Below are 22,953 nucleotides of genomic sequence, written 5' to 3'. Positions count from 1 at the left end.
TCAGTTTATTTCAGCTTCCTGTCTTTGTCTTACTTCCTTTCTCCTTTTTCTAATTTTCACAAAGACACACACACGCACGCGCGCGCGCGCACACACACACACACACACACACGCACGCACGCACGCAGACATACACACACACCCCCACACACACGCACACACATCCCTACAAACCTCTGAGAACGCTCAGTGACATTTATCTCTTGTCAGGTGTTAATCTGGACGTTTAATCTGCATCAAGGACGAGTTTATCAGTTCCAGCTCTAACTGACTCCATGGACTGATAAAAAAAAACTGTAGTTTCTGTGCTTATCATAGTTTTAATATGGCAACAGTCAAACCAAGGTTCTTCAGGGCCAGGTAGATGTTCAGGTCTGTCATGTTTTGATGACCACCGTCACTGTGAGAGGTGGGCAGAGTAGCCAAAAATTGTACTACAGAAAGAGTAGCAGTACTTTAACAAAAAACACATGTTTGTTTTTAATTCAGTGGGTAGAAAATCCAGAAATTTTACTCAAGTAAGAGTAGAAATACTTCAAAATAAAATGACTCAAGTAAAAGTAAAAAGTACAGTGTAGTACAAATACTCCTAAAAGTAAATTTTTTTAAAAGTTACTTAAGTAAATGTAATAAAGTAAACGTAACTAGTTGCTACCCACAATGTTCATTGTAAATTGCACTTCTTTGCAGATCTGCTGGTGAAAACAGGGTTTTATCCTGCAGCCCCTCATCACTCTGCCTCACTCTGCCTCCTCCGTGCTTCACCTGAGCTAAACAAACCTGCATCATTACGTCAGGATCAGAGTTTCCTCACAAAGATGAACTGATGAACCTCCCAGGTTATCTGATGCTGCACAAAGCCCAATCAGAGGAGGCAGCTGGCCCGCTCACGATCAAAGGCTTCAGGTGAGCTGGCAGGAAACACATCAGAGAGCATTCATTACTTAGCTTCACTGCTGATGTCACCATGGAAACCAGAAGACGACTGAAGGTGCTGATGCATGAAAACAGCTCATTGGTTCCCAGTATGAGTGTTTAAGTATCTTGTAATAACACAATAAATGTTTAGAAACAGAGCAACGTCCCTGGTCAGTCACCCAGAACCCCACAAAGCAACCAGAAAAGACCGGAAACTTCCTGAAGCAGTCAAGTGTTTAAAAACTTACTAGAACAGTAAAGAGCTACAGCTACAAGGAAACAAAAACTACCTGAAAAGCCTTAAATGTTGCAGACTGTCACAGATCAGAAACCCTCTAAGAAAGCTATCAAAAGCCGGATGCTAGCTAATTGAAGCTAAACTTCCTGAATCAGTCATCAAGGGTCTAGCATTTCCTGAACGAGGCATTAAGGTTGTGAAACTCCCTTAAACCGTCTTCAGTGGTTGAAAATATCCCAACACAGCAACAACAGACCTGAAGCCACCTGAAATACCTTCAGCTAGGCAAAACTTTCTGATTGAACCATCCTGGATGAGAAACCCTCTGCAAAAGTCATCAAAAGCCAGACACTATCTAATTAAAGTAGTTGTCAAGGGTCCAGACTTACTAAACAGCCTTTAAGAGCTTAACACTTCCTTAAAGAGTTGTCAAGGGTCCGAAACTTTTGGAAACAGTCAACAAGCCTCTAACACTTCAAGAAACATCAGTTAAGAATTTAAAACTTTCTGACTCACATATCAAGGGTCCAGCACTTCCTGAAACAGTCATTTATGTTCTAAAACGTGGGGAACTATTTTCAATGGTTGGAAATATCTCAAGACAGCAATGAAGGACCTGAAACCACCCAAAGACTTTAAGGGTCTAAAACTTCCTGAAACAGCCATCAGAAACTTAAAACGTCATGAAGGTTGTGAATCCTTACATTCGTATGAAGGACCTAAAATCACTTGGAAAATCTGCTGTGAAGCTTCCTGAAAGTTATCGAGGGCCTAAAACTTCCTGAACCAGTCATCAACGGTTCAACGCTTCCTGAGACAGTCAACAATGGTCTAACATTTCCTGAATAAGTCACTGAGGTTGTGAAACTTCCTGAAACCGTCTTAAATGTTCGGAAATGGAAGACAGGAATCACCAGAAGGGCCTTTGACAGTGTGAAACTTCCTGAAAAAAATCAACAAGAAAATAAACCTCCCTGAAACAGCCATCAAGGGTCTACTACTTCCTGAAACAGTCATTCAGGTTCTGAAACTTCAGGGAGCCAATTTCAATGGTCAGAAATATCCCAAGAAGGCCTTGAAGGTGCTGGAAAGTCTTCAAGGACCTAAAACTTACTGAAACAGACATCAAGATGCTAACACTTCCCAAAATAGTCATGAAGGTCATAAAACTTCCTAAAACCATCTTCAAAGGTCAGAAACATCCTTAGATAGCGATTAAAAAAAGCCCTTAAACAACCTGAAAATCTGCTGCGAAACTTCCTGAACCAGTCATCTGGGTTCTGAAACATCCTGAACCATTTGGAATGGTCAGAAATATCCTAAAACAGCAACAAATGACCTGAAATATCCTGAACTATAATTATTACCACACAAACTCAATAAAATACTCTCAAGTGTTTTTAAGTTCCTAAAACAGTTTCTATGATCTAAAACCTTTTGAAACAGTATACAGAGTTGCTAAAACATATGAAGGACCTGAAACAGGAATGAACTGGTCTGAAATCCCTTGACAGAAGCACTGAAGAACTGAAACCATGAAGCACCTGGAATTGTCCAAAACAAAAGAGCATTCAGAGGTTTAAAGCTTCCTGAAACATCCTGACCTGATGACCCAACGTGACCTGGATCATAGGAGGAAACTTCCACTCCAACAGGTAATCCTAACCTGTTGGTAACAGCTAGTATAGCCATCCTTATTCCTAATATCCAGAATCAGAACAAATTCTGTTTTGGAGCTCAATTTTTTCAGACAACACCAGAAAAAGGAACAAAACAGTGATGGCTTCGTGAGGAACCAGGATCAAGCTGTGGTGTGAAGTTCTTCAATCATTCTCTGTTCGGCAAATCCCTTCAGGCTGAGAACCCGAGAGGATGCTAACTGATTCAGTTTTATTCCTGTCATCAGGCATCCAGACTGCAGGCCAGGGAAATCTCTACTAGCAGAAACTCAAAATAAAAGGTTCTGTCGTCATATTGCTGATGTTGGTCCAGATTCTCTGACATTGACGAACTCTGTATCTAAATCTCCAAACTTTTACCTTAAAGCAACACAGTGTTTCAGCTTCATTATGTGTTTTTGCCTTGTTCCCCACCGGGGCTTAGTTACTCTCATGGGACTCAAAGGTCAACTCAGGTCACTCAGTGGTTACAGTTTATAGCTATGGTTAGCAGATTAACACCAAACTCAGTATGGTTAAGCTCCTAGGTTTACTGTATCATCACAAATAAAAAGTAATAATAAAACCTTTTATTTAAAACATTGTTTTAAAACCAACAAACCATCAGCAACTTACAGAGATCAAGGAGAGGTAGAGCTGGGTGTCATCTGCATAGCGGTGAAACTGGATGTTGAAATGTTTGAAGATGAAACCAATGGAGGAGATGAATAATAAAAAGAAGGGCCCAGAACTGAGCCCTGGTGAACACCAGGAGGGAGAACAGAAATGAATGAACTGAGTGCGTTTAGAGGGGTAAGAACACAAATGGAAGAAAATCTTTGGTGGAGGATGGAGTGCAAGATGATGTCAAAGGTCACACTCAGATCAATGAGGATGAGAAGGAAAATGAAACCAAACTCAGCAGTGAAGAGGAGATTGTTGGTTATTTTAATCAGTGATGGACAAAATCCAGACTGAAGCTTTTTAAATAATGGGTTGGTGGTTAGACGGGACTGAAGTTGGTATTTTCTGGCCCAGGATCTTTTAATTCTAGAAGATCTTTGAAGTCTGGTTGTAGAAACAAGATGATGATTCGGTTGGGATTCCTAACAGATTTTGGTGAAAAGGAACCTGAGCAGAAACGAGAGAGTAGCTGGTTTCAGGAGGAGACTAACAGGTAGATGTAACAGGGTGAGCTCAGGTTGTTAGGGTGAATATTGAGGCTGTTTAGACTTTTTCTATGATAAAATCTGAATTCACAGGCTGTTAACCACGAACATGAGGGCCCTTGTTGCTGCTCCTCATGTTACATTTTAATCTCTGTGAGTTTCTACAAGCAGATCTGAGCTCTCAATAACTTTATCTCCATAATCCGACTGAAAAACATTCCTTTCTGCCCTTATTGTCGACATGCACTCGTGTGCAACTAAAAAAATAGCTTTCCAGGGTGACGAACATTACAGTTTCTCCAACAACGTGAATCAGTCAGTGTGGGACTGTGTTTCTGAAGGAAGTGTCTGTGTAGATGGAGAAAGATGAAGGGCTGAGCAGGAAGACCCTGATTGCTGTGTGATGACAGAGTGGATGATAACGAGGACCCAGCAGAAAACTCATCTGATGTCAAAAAGCAAACAGATTAGGATCAATAACAAAACTCTTCCTGCGACTCCAGGAGAAAAAACAACCGGATGTTTCCTCACAAACACGGAGCAAAACTTTGTTGATCCTGAAGAAAGTCCAACCCAATTCAATCCAAAAATAGTTTATTGATCCTGCAGGGAAATTTAAATGTTGTCATAACTCATAAGACTGAAGAAACTTCAAAGAATCGTTGTGGATCTCCAACAAATCTGAAGTTTGCTTAATGATGGTGTCATGATATGCCAACAGCTCCATATCTGAGCAGCAGGAATTATATTCCTCAGCATGAAGTGATGACATCATCAACTGCTAATCCAGTTTATTTATTAAATTTTAATGGTTTTTATCTCTGATGAAACATTTCACACAATTAGTTGCCAGAAACCCGCTTCCTGTAGGCGAACCGCAGTAACTTGGGAGTTTTTCCTCATGTATTTAGTTTCTCTGTTCGGAAACACTCGGAGATAAACACATTGATTTATCGCCTCCTGCAGGCGATTTGCTGTAACTGCTTATTAAACTGCATACATGTAGTATCCTGGTAATTCTGATGGAAAGGTGTTGACTGAAGTCAGTTTTGTCATATTTTTAGGAACTGAAAAGTGTCTGATATGGTTCTAAAAACAAAATAACTACTTTAAACTGATGTCTAGGCAAAACATTTTCACCATTTTTTTTCTAACAGAAGCTTCTGGATCCATCCGACACTCCTGTCCTGGGATGTTCTGACACCTTTCTCAAATGTTCAGTCATAATGTTCTGTCTGATTTGTGAAGGGGAGGATACTTTTAAGGTTTTAGATGTGGCGCAGCGGTATGAGAAGGGGACAGAAGGTGTGAGAAATCCCTCTACTTCTGAGACTAAACGGTCTGATGATCCGGACAAAGAGAACAACACACAATCTGGCAGGTTTTATTGTTTTATGTCACTTTAACAATGATCCCTATTTTTGCAGAGAGGTAATTCAAACCTAACCATAAGAAAAACAAACATTACTCTGGTGTTTACAAGTCCACACCTTCCTGCATGGATGACGGATCATCTGGGCAGCTGTGGTTCTGTTAGCAACCTGGTACCAACAGATGGTGGATTTCATCCAAAATTCTGATTTTTCTGGGTATTAAAGTTCCTTAGTGGTAATTATTTGTTAAAGCGTTCCCAACATGCGCTCCCTGCTGGACAAGACATCCTGTGTTTTCAGAACAAGCTTATATAAGTCAGTTTGTATCACCTAACGGACATAAAGTCAGATAAAAAAGTCCAAGAACTTTATCAAATATGAAATATAACACATTCTGCTGGTAGGTAGTACTTATTGGAGCCATAAAGTTTTGAAGCGGCTCCCCCTGGTGGAGGCAGCTGCACAGAAGACAGAACCTCTCGATACGAGACGAACTGCAAAGATCCAAAAAACGAACAGCTGAAATGACGGAGCTTTTTGAATCTGTGGTTCCAGGAGAGAGCAGGAGGATCCTGAGCAGAGCTGGTCAACTTCCTACTACCCAAGAAAGTAATCCAGTTACTTTACTGATGACTTACTAGTTACTTTTCATAAATGCTAAATAAAGCAATACCTTTCAGTCTAACTTTGTCATTTAAAGTTTAATTAAATGAAACCGTTTCTTTTCAGAACTTTTGTTTTGCTCTTAACTTTATGTATTAAGCAAAGAAAATAGGAATGCAACATTTTTTGTTGAGTATTAAAACATATTCTCTGTGTATTCCACCATATTTGAAAAAAAAAAAAGTTAAACGGTAATCAGCCCTACTCCACCATTTAAATAAAATTATTTTAATGTTTACACTCTTTCACTCACATAAATTACAAGGATGAAATCAAACAAATGAATTTAAATAAAAGTCCCTCCCTCCTGTACTTCTAATTATTAACATTTACATGTCTTAACAGTTGGTGAAGTAAAACATTTCACCTGTTTAGCAGGATGTTGTAGCATTGCCCGAGGGTTTCTGCGTTTTGATTCCTCAGATTTAAAGAGGAGTTTTCCCCTGGATGTAAGTTTTTTACACACGAAGACATTTTTGTCTTTAAATCAAACTAATGTTTGTTCTTCCAAACATTAAACGTTGTTAGTCTGAAGTATCAGTATCAGTAATTACCTTTTTCCAAATATAGCTTTACTTTACTCATTTGAAAGAAGGAACCATTTTACAGTAATGTGTTACCGTCAATCACTGATACCTGCAGAACGTTGGCATCAAGAGAAGAATCAGAACCAGCAGCAGCTGCAGAATCAGAACCAGCAGCAGCTGCAGAATCAGAACCAGCAGCCGCTTTAATTCACATACAAACCTCTGGGTTCCTTCAAACAGACTCCCAGTTAAACCAGTGAAACAACAGAACTGATCCAGTCGGTGAGTATTGCACATGCTCGTATTGAGTCTGGGTCGGAGCGAACAGGAAGTTGGTTGGCCCAGTACTTCAGTTCAGTTGGGTCGTATTTCGTTGTAGTTCTTTATGACCCCAGAGAATCTGATTACACGAACTTCCGAGTTTCTGGCTTTGAAATCCTGCCACAGGTACTCAGGAGACAGAACCTTACTGGGCTTGTTCAGCCACATGTACCTGGGCACAGAGACAGGAAATGACATCACCAGATTGTAGAACCAGGCCTGGCATCTGTGTACTTTACCTGCCTACCTGTTCAAGTGGCTCTCCTCCTGCCAGGCAGCCTCAATGCCTTCCTTGGCATCGTCTTCGAAGTTCTTGCGGCAGGTTTGAGCAAGCTGATGAACCTCGGCCAGGACGCCTCCGAAGGCGCCGCCGCAGTAGTAGAAGTCGCCCTCGCCAGGAGCCACATAGGCTCTGGAGGCGGGCCGCCGTTCGTATGGGAACTTACTGCGGTCGTCTTTGTAGTATCCTGAAAAAGGAGGAGGGAATTCACTTGTTAAACTCATCTAGACTTAGAGATTTGAGCAGCCAACAACCTGACTGACATTACAAACAGGACCAAACACACTGAGGGAAAAAAACTGAAGGAGTTTTCACGCCTGATAAACTGGAGACCAAAATCACAACATTTGTTACATTTTCAGCTGCTGTGGTTCTCTTTCTCACTGCATTGTATCAAATGAACCAAACCGTCTGATAAACCTGTTCTCACGCTGGCCTGTGGTGGCGCTGTACCAAGAATGACATCAGTTGTAGGGTTTCTCTTTTGTCTTCATTAAAAGACCATTTCTCCTGCTAGTGCTAGGCTAACCTGTTTGTTTTGGCTGTATTTACCCAGAATGCCCCGTGTTGTAGTCTACTTCCTGCTTTTGGAGCAGTCTCCGGTCCGTTTAGTGTTCTCATATGCATTCGAATCGCACCAGAATTCACTTCAACTGAACAGAGACCGAGGTTTGTAAGCTGACCGGACTTTGGTTACGCATTCACACCTCCTCAAATGAACTTTCTCGGCAAAAAAACTAGAGTTTGATTGAAGTCGACTAAGCAGAGCTGGTTTGAAAGCACCCTAAGAGTTGAGATGAAATTAAGATCCCTTAAACCGTCTACTTTGCCATTAAGGTATGACTCCTCAACCAACTAGAAACATTTCTTTCATGGTGAAATTTGTTTACTGCATGTTGTCCAAGACATATTTTCCCTACATGGTTAATAAAGTATATATCTATAAATCAGGCCATCTCAAACCCAGAATCCAGAATGAAAACTGGAAGCTGTACCTGGATGGATCACAGCCACCAGTTCTCCTAGAGACTCGGTTCCCCATCGACTGTGAAACTTTGAGTCCACATCCAAACAGAAGATGTAGTCCACATCGTTTTTGAGCGTCTCCTCGATCAGGGTCTGGATGATCTCCATCCTTCTGGCTGAGATTTCCTGCCAACGTTTGGAGTTCGGCACCGAACGCACCACCAGCTGAAAGATGAGAAAGATGAGCTGCTAATCCACAATAAAATGCCCTTTCAAAAGCATGCATGCATCTTGATCTTCCCAACATTTTGTCATGTTACAACCTTAAATATCAATGTATTTTATGTGATTGTATGTGATAGTATGACATAGATGTAACATCCATGCCCTGTCTTCTGGTAATCTAAGATCAACTTGTTGACGTCTAAAATAACTACCTGTCCACCACCTACAAACTACAATCAGCTGCTCAGAACCTGGACATTGTTATGTAAATCCTATAACAGAGCCTAATGATATCATGTAATCCCTTCGAGTGTCATTTCATGTAGAACTTGCACATCATTGGGCCTTGTGGGCAGGTTTTCAGTGTGACATATTGAATCCATTTATATCTGTAAGATATAATCCCTTTAAGTGAAGCGCCTAATTTCACTGGGCAGAAAACAGTAAACAAGGCTAATGTTTGTTGTAACCTTGGGCATGAAACTATACATTCTATTGGTGTTAACATAGTTTGTCTAAAAGAACTTAACGACTAACAAAGTCATTCAAAACCACTGGATGAGACAGTCAGTCAGGTTGAATGTGCTCCGGCGGCGCGCTCCTTTATTATTATAATATGGGAAATTGCTAATACCGGAGGACGGCGGGAAAGACACGGTATAAATTTAGTATGCTTGACAGGTATGTGCCATTTGTGATCTAAACTGTGAATTCTTCACGTCCTCTGTTTACCTCTCTGCCAGCAGCCATTTTCACTTTGGGCACCTCATTCGGCTGGTCAGTGAACACATAAACCTTCACTCTGAAACCTACGAAGAAGTGCTGCTCTGCTGTCTCCAGGAAGTCCTTCAGGAACCTGATGTACCTGAACAGGAACCGCAATGATCAGAAGTGGAAGCAGACGAGAAACACCCCACTGTGATGTCACACTCACTTCCCAACAGCAAAAACTGTGGCAGCAACGGTGATGTTCCTCTTTTGGTAGATACTGTCAAGCAGAACCGGGTAGAAGGTTCCCTCCCAGACGACCGGCGCCAACCAGGGCGTCACCGACACAACGTCTGTCCGACTGCGATCAGAGAGCAACCGTTAGGGAAACCAGAACCATGAAAAACTCAAACCAGCAGCAGGGGGCGATACTCACCCATGCGTGATGCTCGGCTGTGGGTACTTCAACCTGAAACACAGACAGTCAGTCAAATAAAGTTCATCCAACACTTCCGGAGGATTCATCCGACACTTCCGGAGGATTCATCCGACACTTCCGGAGGATTCATCCGACACATCCGGAGGATTCATCCGACACATCCGGAGGATTCATCCGACACTTCCGGAGGATTCATCCGACACATCCGGAGGAGTCATCCGACACATCCGGAGGAGTCATCCGACACATCCGGAGGATTCATCAGACACATCCGGAGGATTCATCCGACACTTCCGGAGGAGTCATCCGACACATCCGGAGGATTCATCCGACACTTCGGAGGAGTCATCCGACACTTCCGGAGGAGTCATCCGACACTTCCGGAGGATTCATCCGACACTTCCGGAGGAGTCATCCGACACTTCCGGAGGATTCATCCGACACTTCCGGAGGATTCATCCGACACTTCCGGAGGATTCATCCGACACATCCGGAGGATTCATCCGACACATCCGGAGGATTCATCAGACACATCCGGAGGATTCATTCGAGCCATCCGGAGGATTCATCCATCATTGCAAAGAGCATCAACCCTTCAACAGGGTAAAAGGTCTTGCATTCATACAAAAAGCAAGACAAAGAAAATGATGCAGAGAACATCACTATGAACCAACATTTGACCTGATTTTCCTCAGCTCCTTTTCATAAATATTTATATACCAAATATTTCTTCTTTATATGACTGTGGTGCTCATTCTGGTTCCCTCCTGAACAGCTCAATTGATTTTGTTTTTTTAAATTAAGTTTAAAAGTAGTTCCAGTATAAAGCCAGAAGAGGACAGTGTTTCCAAACTGTTCCAGGATTTAGCTGTGTCCTGATACTAGAGAGGAATGTGAAGGTACAACAAAGCCTCCCTTAATAGGAGCGGACATCATCCATAAGCTGCAGAAACATCTTTCTCTGGCAAAAACTACAACTCCCAGTAGTTTGAGACTCTGAGCTGATGTTTTATCCGACACATCCGAAGCTGAAGCGCAGAACTCGTCACTACTTGGTTATATGACAGATTACAGATAAAATAACTCAGATTCATGGAGAGAAAAATGGCAAGAACAAAAAATGCTGGAGTTAATTTGGTAGAAAAGCAAAAATATTTAGGTACGAAAGGTTGTAGAGTGAAGCATGCAAAGCCCAAAGGAAAACTTATGAGGAACTGTTCATCATTTTAAACAACATCAGAGTCTGAATCACTGGAAAGATGAAAACTCTACAAACAGCTGATGAATGATTAAAAGAATACAGAGGCAAGCTGCAGACAGTAATTTCTATGTCAGGTAATGTACGTCTTACCCATTGGTTGCCACCAGGTGTAGGTCAGGACTCCTGAAGAGGTGTCCATCCCCAGATCTGAACAACATGCACAAACATCAACACCAAGGTCAGGTAGAGGACAAGCTGACGGCTGAAACCTGCGTGATATTTGAAAAGGACCTGATGGGGATAATTTTAGCTGTTACCAAACTAAGTTTGAGAAGACTTTTAAAATATGAATTAGGCGTTTTTCAACACATAGCACAATTTTGTCTGATTTTGATGCTACGCTTGGCTGTACTAAACAAGAACAAAGCTTTTTGTGGTTAACAAACAGGATTATGATAATAAGTCAAACCATTGGTCAACAAGTCAAACCATCCATCAGCTTTACAGCTCAACCAAACATCCATTTGCTCTCACAACTCAGGTGACCTCAGTTATTGTTGCTAGCGTTGCTCAGTCAACTCATCCATCAACACACTCTAGGAAGCTAAACAACAGCTGAATTCCTCTCCTGTTCCTCGAAGTCATCTCACTTCTCATCCAAAAGGTTTCTTCAGTTCTGATCATCTATTTGTAATACAACAAATATCTTTATAAGCTTCATGAACAAAACAGTTTGCATGGTCAACCCAGTGACAGACTTGAAATAATTACAAGGAAAATTCAAGACTCAGTCTCTGTGAGGTCTCGCCTGGAACGTTAGCTGGAGATCGGCACCAGCACTTCCCGACCCCACTAAGGGACAAGGGTGTTAGAAAATGGATGGATGGTCTCTGTGAGGATTTGTGTGTTTTCTGAAAACCAACATTAAGCAAAGGCGTTAGCATCATGAAACCTCCACAGAGAACCGTCGACTCTCATCAGCTGATGTTCTGTCCATCTAGAACAATGACCTGGAGCGACTTGAACAATCACAGGAGCAGTTTTGAAAATCAAGACTTTTCCAGTCTGTTCAGTTTTATTTGAATTAACCGGAAAGGAAGCACACAGTTTAAAGGTGAGAGGTAATCCCTGAGAAAACAGGCTCTGATCCTTCTGATCCCCCCTCCACCCTCTGGACAAACCTGGTTTGTTAAAGGTGTGGAGATGGAAACTGGACTGAACTTTGACTGACCTGAACAAAGCAGATCTTTCTGAGTCTGAAGCCACTAAACCCAGCAGGTTACCATCCGGTCAGGTGGATGGTATCCCGCTCTAACATGGCGCTCTTTCTGCCGAGGACCTGGTGTGTTCACTGTTCTTGGGAAAGCCAGCTTCAGTGAAATTCCCAAAAAAAACTTCTCATTAGAGGAAATGCTTCTCTCTAGTCAGAACATGCTTAAAGTTCTAATTAATCCATCTACAATTTTGCAATTTTTGCTATCAAATCTGTGATTTTGTGGCTTTACTTTAGAATTATTTTCAAGGAATTTTGCAAAATATCATTAAACCTCTTTCAAAATCTACATATCGACCCGACTTGTGAATCTACTTGAGTATAATAAAATATCTGAGGGTTTTGTTGTTGATCTGCTCCCACACTGGACACTGGAATTGCAAGCGCCACTCCAGCCAAAGTTTTGAAATCAGGGAACATTTCTCCAACTGAAGTGAACAGAAGTCAGTAAAACTCTTTGAACAAGGAGCAGCGGATGGAAATCCCACAGCATATGTGCTCATTCTGCAGTCGTGGTTTAGCTGCACCAGATGCAAAGTTCAAAATGTCTACTCCAAGTGGTCTGGGGAGTGAATGGGCTGAAACGATTAGTCAAATTAATCATGATTAATCGATTAGTGACGCAATCCTCAACTAATTTAGTAATTGATTAATCGTTAACTGGAGTATAAGGATTCAAAAAGGTGATTTGCTGAAATAATAACAGAGCAGCAATTAAGACAAAACTGTACTAAAAACATTTTGTATTTAAGATTAAATTTTTTTTTTCAAATACTGTAAAAAAAAAGCTCTATTAATCACATTTGCTGAAAGTCATTACATGAACAATCTGCTGAATCTGCTAATCTTTTTAACTGATTAATCGATTAATCATAATCATAATTAATAGAATAATTGATTATTAAAATAATCAATTTCTCAAATTGGCAGCTGCTTTCAGATTTTTCCATCACTGATTAAAAATCCAGTAAGAATCAACACCAATTATATCTTAACATTTGCAATAAACTCACAATTATGTATTAGAAAAAAATGTAGGATTTATTGATTTTCTGCTAATTTCACATAAAACTGGAGGAACTGTTTAATTGTTGTCACTTACTGAACCCTCTACAGCAAATTGCTAAATATTTGAAATATTTGGGTTTGAAGCTGACTGAGACAATACATGGAAGTGAAAAGAGAAAAAAAGCTGATGGTGCTGCAGCTCCATCTCCTTCCGTTAGTGGAAAATAACAGACTTTGCAAACATCTGCAAAATAAATGCTCTCCATTCAGCGAACTCCTCCCTGCTGCACAAAGAAAGCCCAGCAGGTCGGGCTTCATGAGACAGTGGACAGTCAGGAAACACATCCTGAGGAAAAACTCATCCATTCAGGATCACTGGTGATGAGATGTTATTTTAATCTGGATCAGATGTAAATAGGTGCAAAGTTTCTTGAACTCGTTTGAATACCACAATTCAAAACGTTTCCAGAACTTCCTAAATATGTTACCTAAATTAGACATTTGCTGTCCCAAAGTGACCCAGAAAACCTGACCAACACACCAAACTGAACCGAAGTGAGGAAATTACTTTTGATGTGACTGGTCAGAACCAAGCCACCGGTTCCCCTCCACTGTTTACACAACCAGCCGATAAGGAAGAACCCTGAGGGAGTTCTGGCTCTGGACGTGTTTGAACCCTTTGGCTGGAGAGCTTTGCATCGACTCGGTCGTCAGGTAAACACCCGGCCCGTTCTCAGAACAAAGGTCGCCTCTAAGGCCACGCCCAGCAGTGGCTGTTACTCACCGGCCTTCTGAAGAATCACAGAGGCCTTCCCTGAATCTGCAGAAACAAAAACGTGCAATAAGAACCTTAAAGCTTCCCTTTGTTACACTGAATGTTGAGATAAAGCTGAAGGGAGAGGCTGGAGTGGAAGAGAGTTAGAAACCTGTTCAGCGTTATTAGATGATGCAGATGAATCCCTACTTCAACAATCCAAAATGGATCTGAGAGTCCATGTTGTTTATTGGAGACTCCCACCACAGAAACACTATTTAAACTCGGTTTTCCTTTTTTTCCTTACGATTACTTAAAAATAAACCCAAGAAATATCAGTTCATCCAGTAAAGCTTTTCATATATAGTGGGTGCACTGCAAAAAACACAAATTATTACCAATTTTGATCTAGTTTCTAGTGGAAGTATCTTAGTACACATTAAATAGGACAAAACTTCCTTAGAAGTAACTTTTTAGCAAGATATAGTAGTAAATAAATCCTTAATACTGATGTAAAATACTTGTTCCATTGGCAGATTATTTTACTTATGATTATAAAAGTACCTTTTTTATCAGTTACAGCAAATAATACAATTGCCTATTGTTAGAAAACAATAAAAAATTAAGATTTAAAGGAATTTACATCCAAATTTATACAAAAATAAAATCATCATTGATTTTATTTTCATATAAATAAAATCTGTCTCTGTTCAGACACAGGATGGATTTCTACATGTTGAGACCAAAAGGAAAGAAAAGAGCAAATTCAGGGCAGAAAACAGGAGAAACAGAGATTATGAGTAAGGAACTACCTGTAGATCGGCTTCAGGTAGATGAACATCACTCTGTGGGTTCAACCACAAACAAGGAAATAGAGATCAGAAACCAGCAATGGGAAAACTGCCGCGGCGGATGGGAAGCATGAAATCTTTGTTTTTTATCACGTGAATGAAGCTAGGAGCCTCCAAACCAGGAGAGGACCTCATTACCAGACATGAACATTTTAGAGCCGGAGCTCCTTTCTACACGGCGAGACACAAAAACAGGAAATGCTTCAAATGTGCTGCTGGAGCTGCAGTTTTGCACCAACAGTATGAAACACCAGATGTACATATTAGCTTAATGTGATTTTATTTATTTTTAATCACATTAGACAAAGTTCCTGCCTTGCTGTTGGTGTTGACTGCATTGTGTCAATCCAAAAGATTGACACAATAAAAAAAAAAAGTACATTTATATGTGTAGTGAAATATTCAGCTGATCCGAGTCTTTATTATTGTGTTTGGACCAGCAATGAATAATAAAACATCTGGGTTTATTTGAGTCCAGTTTTTTACAGTGCAACTCGCCAGAGGAAGAGAGCCTTAAATGGTTCGGTTCCTACTCATTTATCTACTTTTCTTTGGGGAAGTGAAAAGCTTACGATCGAATGTCATTTCTTTTTCCTGTTACTTGTGTTCAGACAAGAAAAAACGCTTTCAGGGTGTCTGACTCCTCTGCTTTAAATAGACTGCAGTGCACTGAAGTGAGCGAGACATATAGGTACCGTTATGACTAAATTTAATCGGTAGAGTGATTTATGACCCTAATCATTAATTGCTTTTGATTTCTGGTGACAGGTGTTCATCCCTCTGCCCCCCAGATGTGCCCCCCTTAAATAAACATTCCTTTGACACCTGTTAATCCCCAAAGTTCAACATGTTTTTGACGGTTGTTAATCCCCAAAGATAAACATTCCCATCTTTGGGAACTTTTTCCCGCCTCTATGAATTAGCCAATAGAAACAGGTATCAGCAATGAAACATTTCTCTCTGGTAGGTGCAATTTGAGCCTAGCACAGGACATCTGTTTGTGAATGATTTAAAGTACAACATAGTCACAAAGGGGAGGGTTGATGGCACTGGTGCTCAGTGTGGATTAAAGTACAACACATTTTGAGTCTCGTTTGTGATTTCCTTCATGCAATCAAAAAAAAACCTGAACCTATAAGAACTAAACTCTAAAAGTTCCTCATTTGTACATGTATTTCTTAAGGATATGTGACAGGCAGTAAACAGGCCTACATGAGGCTACTCAAATGTAACTTTTAGCTTTCTGCAGTTAAAATGAAAGACAAACTCTAACATCACTTCCTTTCCAGAATTTGGCCTCAGATCATTGTGAAGCTTTCAGGCTTCGGTGTTCAGTCTTTTTCCTGCTATTGAATCAACACTGATCTCCTCACTGCTTCATGCTTTCTCCAAAATAGTAAAGGTTGGTTTAAATACATTTGAAACTCAGATTTTTTCCTGTAACACTTGCTAATGTGATGCATGTCAGTAAAAGTTCCTCATCTGTGCATTTATTTCGTAAGAATATGTGACAGGGACTAAACAGGCCTAGGTGAGGCTACTCATATTTAACTTTCAGTTTTCCCCAAAGTTGAAAGTTATTTTTTACACTGCACAAACACATTTAACCATCTTGCTCACAAGATGGGAAATTGTTTTGTTACCTTTAAAATTATCCACAACTTTTGACCTTGACTTATGCGCTGTATGTTCCTTTGCCTTAATGATGCATTCTTGAAAATATTTAATTTGCAGAATCCTGATAATAAAACTTCAAAGGTGAACTGAATGATTAGATTACATCTAGACACAAAATATTCAACTGTTAATTAGTAATTATACTATGGAAATGACTATCAGAACCATAATTGGTAACACTTTATTTGAAAGGGGTTGAATAAGACTGACATGACACTGTCATAAACACCTGTCATGAACATGAATAAACCTTCATAAATATTTATGACTGTTGTCATAAAGTGTCATTCGGTAAATTATGACACTTTTAATACAAAGTTGATATTATTCAAAATGTCTTTGTTATGACAACTTGACATTAACCAGGAAATCATTACTGATATAAATTTGTTATAAAAGTATTACTGATTGCACTTTAAAAATTAGGTAACTTGATGTTATTAAAGGTAAAGTTTAAATAGTAATGATTTCCTGGTTAATGTCAAGTTGTCATAACAAAGACATTTTGAATAATGTCAACTTTGTATTAAAAGTGTCATAATTTACCGAATGACGCTTTATGACAACAGTCATAAATATTCATGAAGGCTTATTCATGTTCATGACAGGTGTTATGTCATGTTTATGACAGTGTCATGACAGTCTTATTCACCCCCTTCAAATAAAGTGTTACCCTATAATTTTTATTGCTTTGAGTATCATGTAAAAGTTTTCCGAAGTACGTCACACTTGAGGTTAAACATTCGCTGCAGCGCGCGCACACACACACACACACACACACACACACACACACACATTGCAGTACTCACCCCAACACCACAACCAGAAACAGAAGCACTGCCACAAACTTTAAGTTCATCGTCTTCGTCGGAGTCCAACAGAGTCTGTTCTGACGCCTCTCCGTCCTAAACTTCAAATCCAGCAGATTCTGAAAGAGGCTCCTCTTCACAGTCTATTGGAGGTCTTTAAGCTTCACTGGATTCCTATGTAAAGAGACCAGGAGATGTTTAGATCCTGCTGACTTGGACAGAGAGTGAACGGAGAACAAACAGTGGCGAGAGAGAGACGGAGGGAAAGAGAGAGACAGGGAGGAGGTTGGCTGGTAGAGATAGCCAGTAAGAGTTGCTCCCTGTTACTGCTTGTTAATGCCTGCAGATAGACAAAGCATTCAGGTGAGGTCCAGTTTTAACGAATAACCTGATTTTTTTCCAGGTGAAGCCCAGGTGTAATTAAACACCTATGCAACTTTTCTGTCCTCTTAATCATTCATCCTGTGGAATGTCCTGCTGGGTTTTTTCTGCCCCTGATGTTATTCTGAAGTCCCATAAATGTCCAGACTGTTAGCTTAGCAGCTAATAGTCCCACCAAAGTGTTAACATGGAAAAAAGAGAACTCTTCGTGTAAAAACAGGTCTTTCTCTTACATGCAGACAGAAACCAGACAGCTTGAATTAATGAGAGACTTCTGAAACTACACTTCTGTTATTCAATCACCATGAAATACAAAACATTTCCTTTCTGATACCAACATGGAAACAGTGTGAACAGGACGTCTAATGTGTACAAACCTAAATCACTAAATTAACTTTAGTGCTCACCTGAAGACTGAAGACCAGAAAGCATCAATCAGTCAGTTTGACTTTATCATTTTAGTTTGACTTCAGAGCAAATTATATAAAAAGTCAGATCAGATCAACATCTGATCAATATCTTGATCAGACCAAACACTCTGTTCAAAAGCAGCTGAATTTACAAGAACACAGTTAGTCAGCATGTTCCTACACACTGACAGGACTTTAATTATCCCCATTTGGTGTTTATATACTATTCTGACTTAAATGCCAATAAATAAGCCTACAGAGCAGTGGTTCCCAATAGAACAGTTAGCATCAGCTAACTGTTGTAAAATTAGACATAGCTAAAAAGTACATGATAAAACTACACCACTCAATTAGTTCTGGTAGAACACATTTAAAGTGTTTTTTGCAATCCTAAGAGCCAAATGTAGCTATTTTTGTACAGTTTTGGCTGAATTATTGTTCTGAATATGTTGTTCTTTCAGTAAGTGGCTTTTGTTTGAGTCTGTATAGTCCAGTTAAAAATTAATTGATTACTAAATTAGCTGGTGATTATTTAAATGGATCACAATCAATTCAATTAATTGGTTCATTGGTTCACATTTATAAAAATGTTAAACTTGAAAATTGTCTCAAAATTACAATATTGTCTTTTTTTGCAATAATTTCTGGGTCAGTTTGTTGTCCAGTAAAGTTTGCAATTGTGACAGGCCTAACCACAGAGTTTTTAAATTAGACCAAGTTTTATTCAGATATTAGTTTATAGATATCTGAACATCATCAGCCTAAATTTAGAAACTCTAATATGGTGGAGCCACTTTTTCTATGCAAAACTCGGACATATACTCGTTTGATTAGGGATCAAAATTGCAACATTTGTTACATTTTCAGCAGCTGTGGTTTGCTTTCACACTGCAGTGTCAAACGAAACAGTTTGAGAAACCTGCTCCCCTCCTCACCTGTAGGGGCGCTGCACCAAGAACCACTGAAGGAAATGACATGAAAACCTCCAAAGGAGAGACTGAGCGCAACTTCCCTCTTTATGAAATGAAAACAAAAATGGAGTAGCGTCAGATTTTGGCAGTTGCAGTATTTCTCTCTTGTCTTTGGCTAAAGACTACCAGCCATTTCTCTTGCTATCGTTAATTTAACGTGTTCGTTTTGGTTGTTTTTACCCAGAATGCATTACTTGGATCAAACATTTCAGGAAATAGAAACAATTTGGGTAATTTAAATTTTTTATTTGGTTCAAACTAGGTTGAAACAGAACAATCCCTCTCAGAGCGATGAGGTGGAGCTCGATTTATGTCCTCCACTCTGTTAACGTTATCATAGAATAACATCGTTAACAGCGTCATAATTATATGTCATAAAGTTTGACAGTTCCAGGTACAAAGTTCAAAAAGGGTGAGCCAGTTGAAGAACAATGATTATTCTATTAAACAGACGCCTGCAGGACACAACAATTAAACCAAATAGTCAACATATCAAATAGTCAACATACCTACGATGGCATATTAAAGATGCTGTAGATAGAAAAAAAGGAGTAATAAATTACAGCCAAAAGAAAAAATACTTTACTGAAAATTTCTGAGATCCAAAAGTAAAAAATAAAAAAAAATGCTAGAAAAATCTCAGAAATCTTGAAAAAAAAGTTCAAAATTTTCAACTTTTGAAACTCAAAAATTTTAACGTTTTTTTTCTAGAAGATTTCTGAGATTTGTCTGAGAAATTGGCATTTTTCTAGCAAATTTTTATCTTGTTTTGTTCTAGAAAATCTTACATAAATGTAGAAAAATAAAAGTTTTTCTAGCAAACTTTTAACTTATGAAACTCAGAAATTCTCTTGCTTTTCCTAGAACATTTTTGAGAATCTCCAAACTTTAAGGTTTTATAGCAATTTTTTTGACTTGAAAATCAGAAATTTGCTTGTTTTTTTCTAGAAGATTTCTGAGATTTTTGTTGGAAATGTACAGTTCCTTTGTGTTTTTTTGTTTTAGTTTTTAATACAATTTAAAAATAAAATCCATATGATTGGGGTGTTAATGCTAAAAAATAAAATCCACACTGCTAAATCAGCTGCATTTTGACAAACAGAAACTGAGAAGCAACCAGAACTGCAGCTGGTAGACTGCCTGTTATAAACCGGGCTTCCAGGTTCTGTTTGGTTCCTCAGTTAAAACAAACATGTGACAAAGTTCTGACCCAAAATTGCTGATATTTTCCAATACATGAACTCATCCAGTCCTGTTTGCTGCTCCAGATATTCTCACCGTTAAAGTCCGAAACAGAAAACATTCTGCCCCTAAAACGAACCACGACTGTCTCCAGGTCGACCGACTCAGAACTCCCAGAACGGCTGTTAAACTCATGTGCGCTGAAGGGCCTGTCACCATGGCAACGGCCATGGAGTCCAACGGCAGGAAGTCCCTTAGAGAGATTTTCAAGATAAATCAGAAACGGACAGAATCTGCAGAAAATCCGTGTATGGTTCGTTCTTTGTTTTTTTGTTTGTTTTTTTCCAGTTTCAAATTAAAATTGCATTAACAAAACAAGCATGTTTTTTTTTTTTTTTTTTTTTTCGTTTTTAAAACGAAATTAGAAAAACGGCAATTGCAAAAATAAAAAAGGAGTACATTTTGGGGGTTGGGGGCTTAACTGCAATGGTTAAACCAAAGATAAGCTTTTATTTTGTTGTTAATTCAACGGGGCCTTATGGCGGAACCAGAAATGAAGACCTGAACTCCCGGCACATAACTTTTTCAGTCACCAGTAGTGGCGGTAATGTACACATGGCGACGCAAAGCATTACTGATTTCAGAGTATGTTTTTTCTCTCTCAAAAAGTTCGATAATCAATGCAGAAAACGGTTCAAGTGCAGCCATTGTCTATTATTTAGGAATGGTTTGTCTTTATGCCGTCTTCATCCACTGTAAATGATTTTTCTTTAGCGACTTACTTCATTTCCAGTATCGCTACATATTAAAACAACAACCGTATTTTATTTTTATTTAGATGGCAAAGCAAAACTCAAACGCTGTTGAGTTTCTATTAATTCGATTTTGCAAACAATGAACGAACCATACACGGATTCAAGAAACATCAAAACTACCAATGCACTTTTGATTTTAACATCTACTTAACCTCTCAGGAATCAATCAATTTGAGCCACTGCTCCAGTTTGGGGGTGACTGCCCCGAGGGCCCCGATGACCACAGGCACCATTGTGGTTTTCACCTTCCAGGCCTTGTCCAGTTCCTCTCTGAGGCCCTGGTATTTCTCCAGTTTCTCCTGATGCTGTAGTCACTTGGTATTGCTACATCCACCACAACGGCTTTCCTCTGTTCTTTATCCACCACCACAATGTCCGGTTGGTTCGCCATTACCATCTTGTCTGTCTGGATCTGGAAGTCCCACAGGATCTTAGCTCGGTCATTCTCCACCACCTTTGGGGGTGTTCCCCACTTTGACCTCGGGGCTTCCAGTCCATATTCTGCACAGATGTTCCTGTACACTATGCCCGCCACTTGGTTATGTCGTTCCATGTACGCTTTCCCTGCCAGCATCTTGCACCCTGCTGTTATGTGCTGGACTGTCTCAGAGGCCTCCTTGCACAACCTACACCTTGGGTCTTGTCTGGTGTGGTAGATCTGAGCCTCTATTGCTCTGGTGCTCATGGCGCGTCCCGCAGCGGTTGCCATGGTGCAGCGGCGTGACGTAACTCCGCAAATGTTACCTTCTCATCTTAGCTAAAGAAACACCACCTCTCTCAGGTGGGCTGAACCGGACTTCACGGAGAGACTCGCTAACCATCCCTACCCCGCTCTTTGACCTGCTGTTAAATCAGCTGATTTAAACACCGAAGAAGAAGTCAGACCCGAACGAGCACAGGTAGACTCACCTGTCCGCGTCCAGACATGTGATTGTTTCTTGTTGACCACACGCTCCGCCCCCTGAAGCCCAATTGATAATGTAGCTAACTGGGATTCAAAAGGGCGGGGCAATCAATCAAGAGGCGAAACGTGAGTACGTCAGCGTGTCCGCCATATTGAGAATGGCATTTTTGTTGCTGCTCAGAGAAACTGCGGTGGTGCATTGGGATTATTGTAGATAGAAAAGTACATTTAGATAGAGGAGTAAATTTCTGCCAAAAACCAAATAAAAACAGACATTTTTAGATTATTTCTGAAAATTTCTGGACAAAACAAGAACATTTCTGAGTTTGAAAAGTAGAAAAAATGTTAGAAAAATCTCAGAAATTTTGAGATTAATCTTTTTTTTTTTGACAAAGAATTTGGGCATTTCAGAAAATTTCTAAAATTTGAAAATGTTCAAGTCTTGGAAATCAGAAATTTCCCTGTTTTTTTTTTTTCTAGAAAATTCCTGAAAATCTTTTTGAGTTTTTTTTTTCTTACAATATTTTTAACTTTCCAAACTGAGAAATTATTTTTTCTAGGAAATTTCAGAGAATGTATTAATCTCAAAATGTCAGATTTTTTTCAAGCACATTTTTGACACTTTAAACTGAGAAATTTCCTTGATCTTTTAGAAAATTTCGGATATATTTTTTTCTAGAACATTTTTGAAATTAATCTCAAAATCTATAGGGTTTTTTTTGGCAGAAATGTACTCTTTTTCTTTCTTTTTTCTTTCTACAATTGCCCTAATATGCCATTGTACAGAATACTTTTGATCCACGGTTGTAGATCCTGCCTGAGATTGAGTTTAATATATAAAAACAAGCAATGCCCAACATACAAGCTATTAAAAACCTCTGATAGACTGACCTACAAGTTTGTTTGTGATTGGAAAAGACAAGGATACGTAACATAAAAGGTGTCAATCTGCAACAAAATTAATTTATCTACTCTTATTTATATTTTAACAGACAAGATAAGGATTAAATTATTTAAAGAAAATCATTTTACTGGCCCTCCACCAATAAATCCCTACTTATAGCAAGTTTTTGGACGTTTCCTCAAGTATTTTTATTGTTTCCCCCACTATTGTTTATTTAAACCAGGACAGAAAGAAAAAAACTTTCAGCTTAGCAGCTTTTTGTATCTGGAGTTCCCTTCCAGACCACCAGAGGGCACCACAGACAACACGTTTATCTTTTACACTTTTT

General features: G+C 39.5%; 1 protein-coding gene across 1 annotated transcript; it reads right to left on the bottom strand.

The window, feature by feature from the left end:
- Positions 1–5,351: 5,351 nt before the first annotated feature.
- On the bottom strand, positions 5,352–21,806 carry LOC106924471 (globoside alpha-1,3-N-acetylgalactosaminyltransferase 1-like). The gene is made up of 11 exons (XM_014998570.2): positions 21,727–21,806; positions 17,059–17,232; positions 14,534–14,566; positions 13,752–13,787; positions 10,837–10,893; positions 9,483–9,515; positions 9,273–9,407; positions 9,071–9,203; positions 8,143–8,338; positions 7,115–7,334; positions 5,352–7,039 (listed from the first exon to the last, which is right to left on the bottom strand). The coding sequence occupies exons 2-11, from the start codon at positions 17,106–17,108 to the stop codon at positions 6,901–6,903; spliced, it is 1,032 nt and encodes a 343-aa protein (XP_014854056.1). The 5' UTR covers positions 17,109–17,232; positions 21,727–21,806; the 3' UTR covers positions 5,352–6,900.
- Positions 21,807–22,953: the final 1,147 nt, after the last annotated feature.

This window comes from Poecilia mexicana, unplaced genomic scaffold, assembly GCF_051168715.1.
Source record: "Poecilia mexicana isolate PSO_F unplaced genomic scaffold, ASM5116871v1 scaffold_8, whole genome shotgun sequence".
NCBI classification, from domain to species: Eukaryota; Metazoa; Chordata; class Actinopteri; order Cyprinodontiformes; family Poeciliidae; genus Poecilia; species Poecilia mexicana.
The sequence above is the reverse complement of the archived record's forward strand: the minus strand, read 5'-3'. Positions and strand labels throughout refer to the sequence as shown.

Excerpts from the sequence above, each read along its gene's own strand:
- LOC106924471 (XM_014998570.2), bottom strand. The coding sequence starts at position 17,108 with ATGAACTTAAAGTTTGTGGCAGTGCTTCTGTTTCTGGTTGTGGTGTTG. Across the intron at positions 13,788-14,533 it reads TACCTGAAGCCGATCTACAG|ATTCAGGGAAGGCCTCTGTG; the intron begins GTAGTTCCTTAC and ends TTGTTTCTGCAG. Across the intron at positions 8,339-9,070 it reads AAATGGCTGCTGGCAGAGAG|CTGGTGGTGCGTTCGGTGCC; the intron begins GTAAACAGAGGA and ends CTCATCTTTCAG.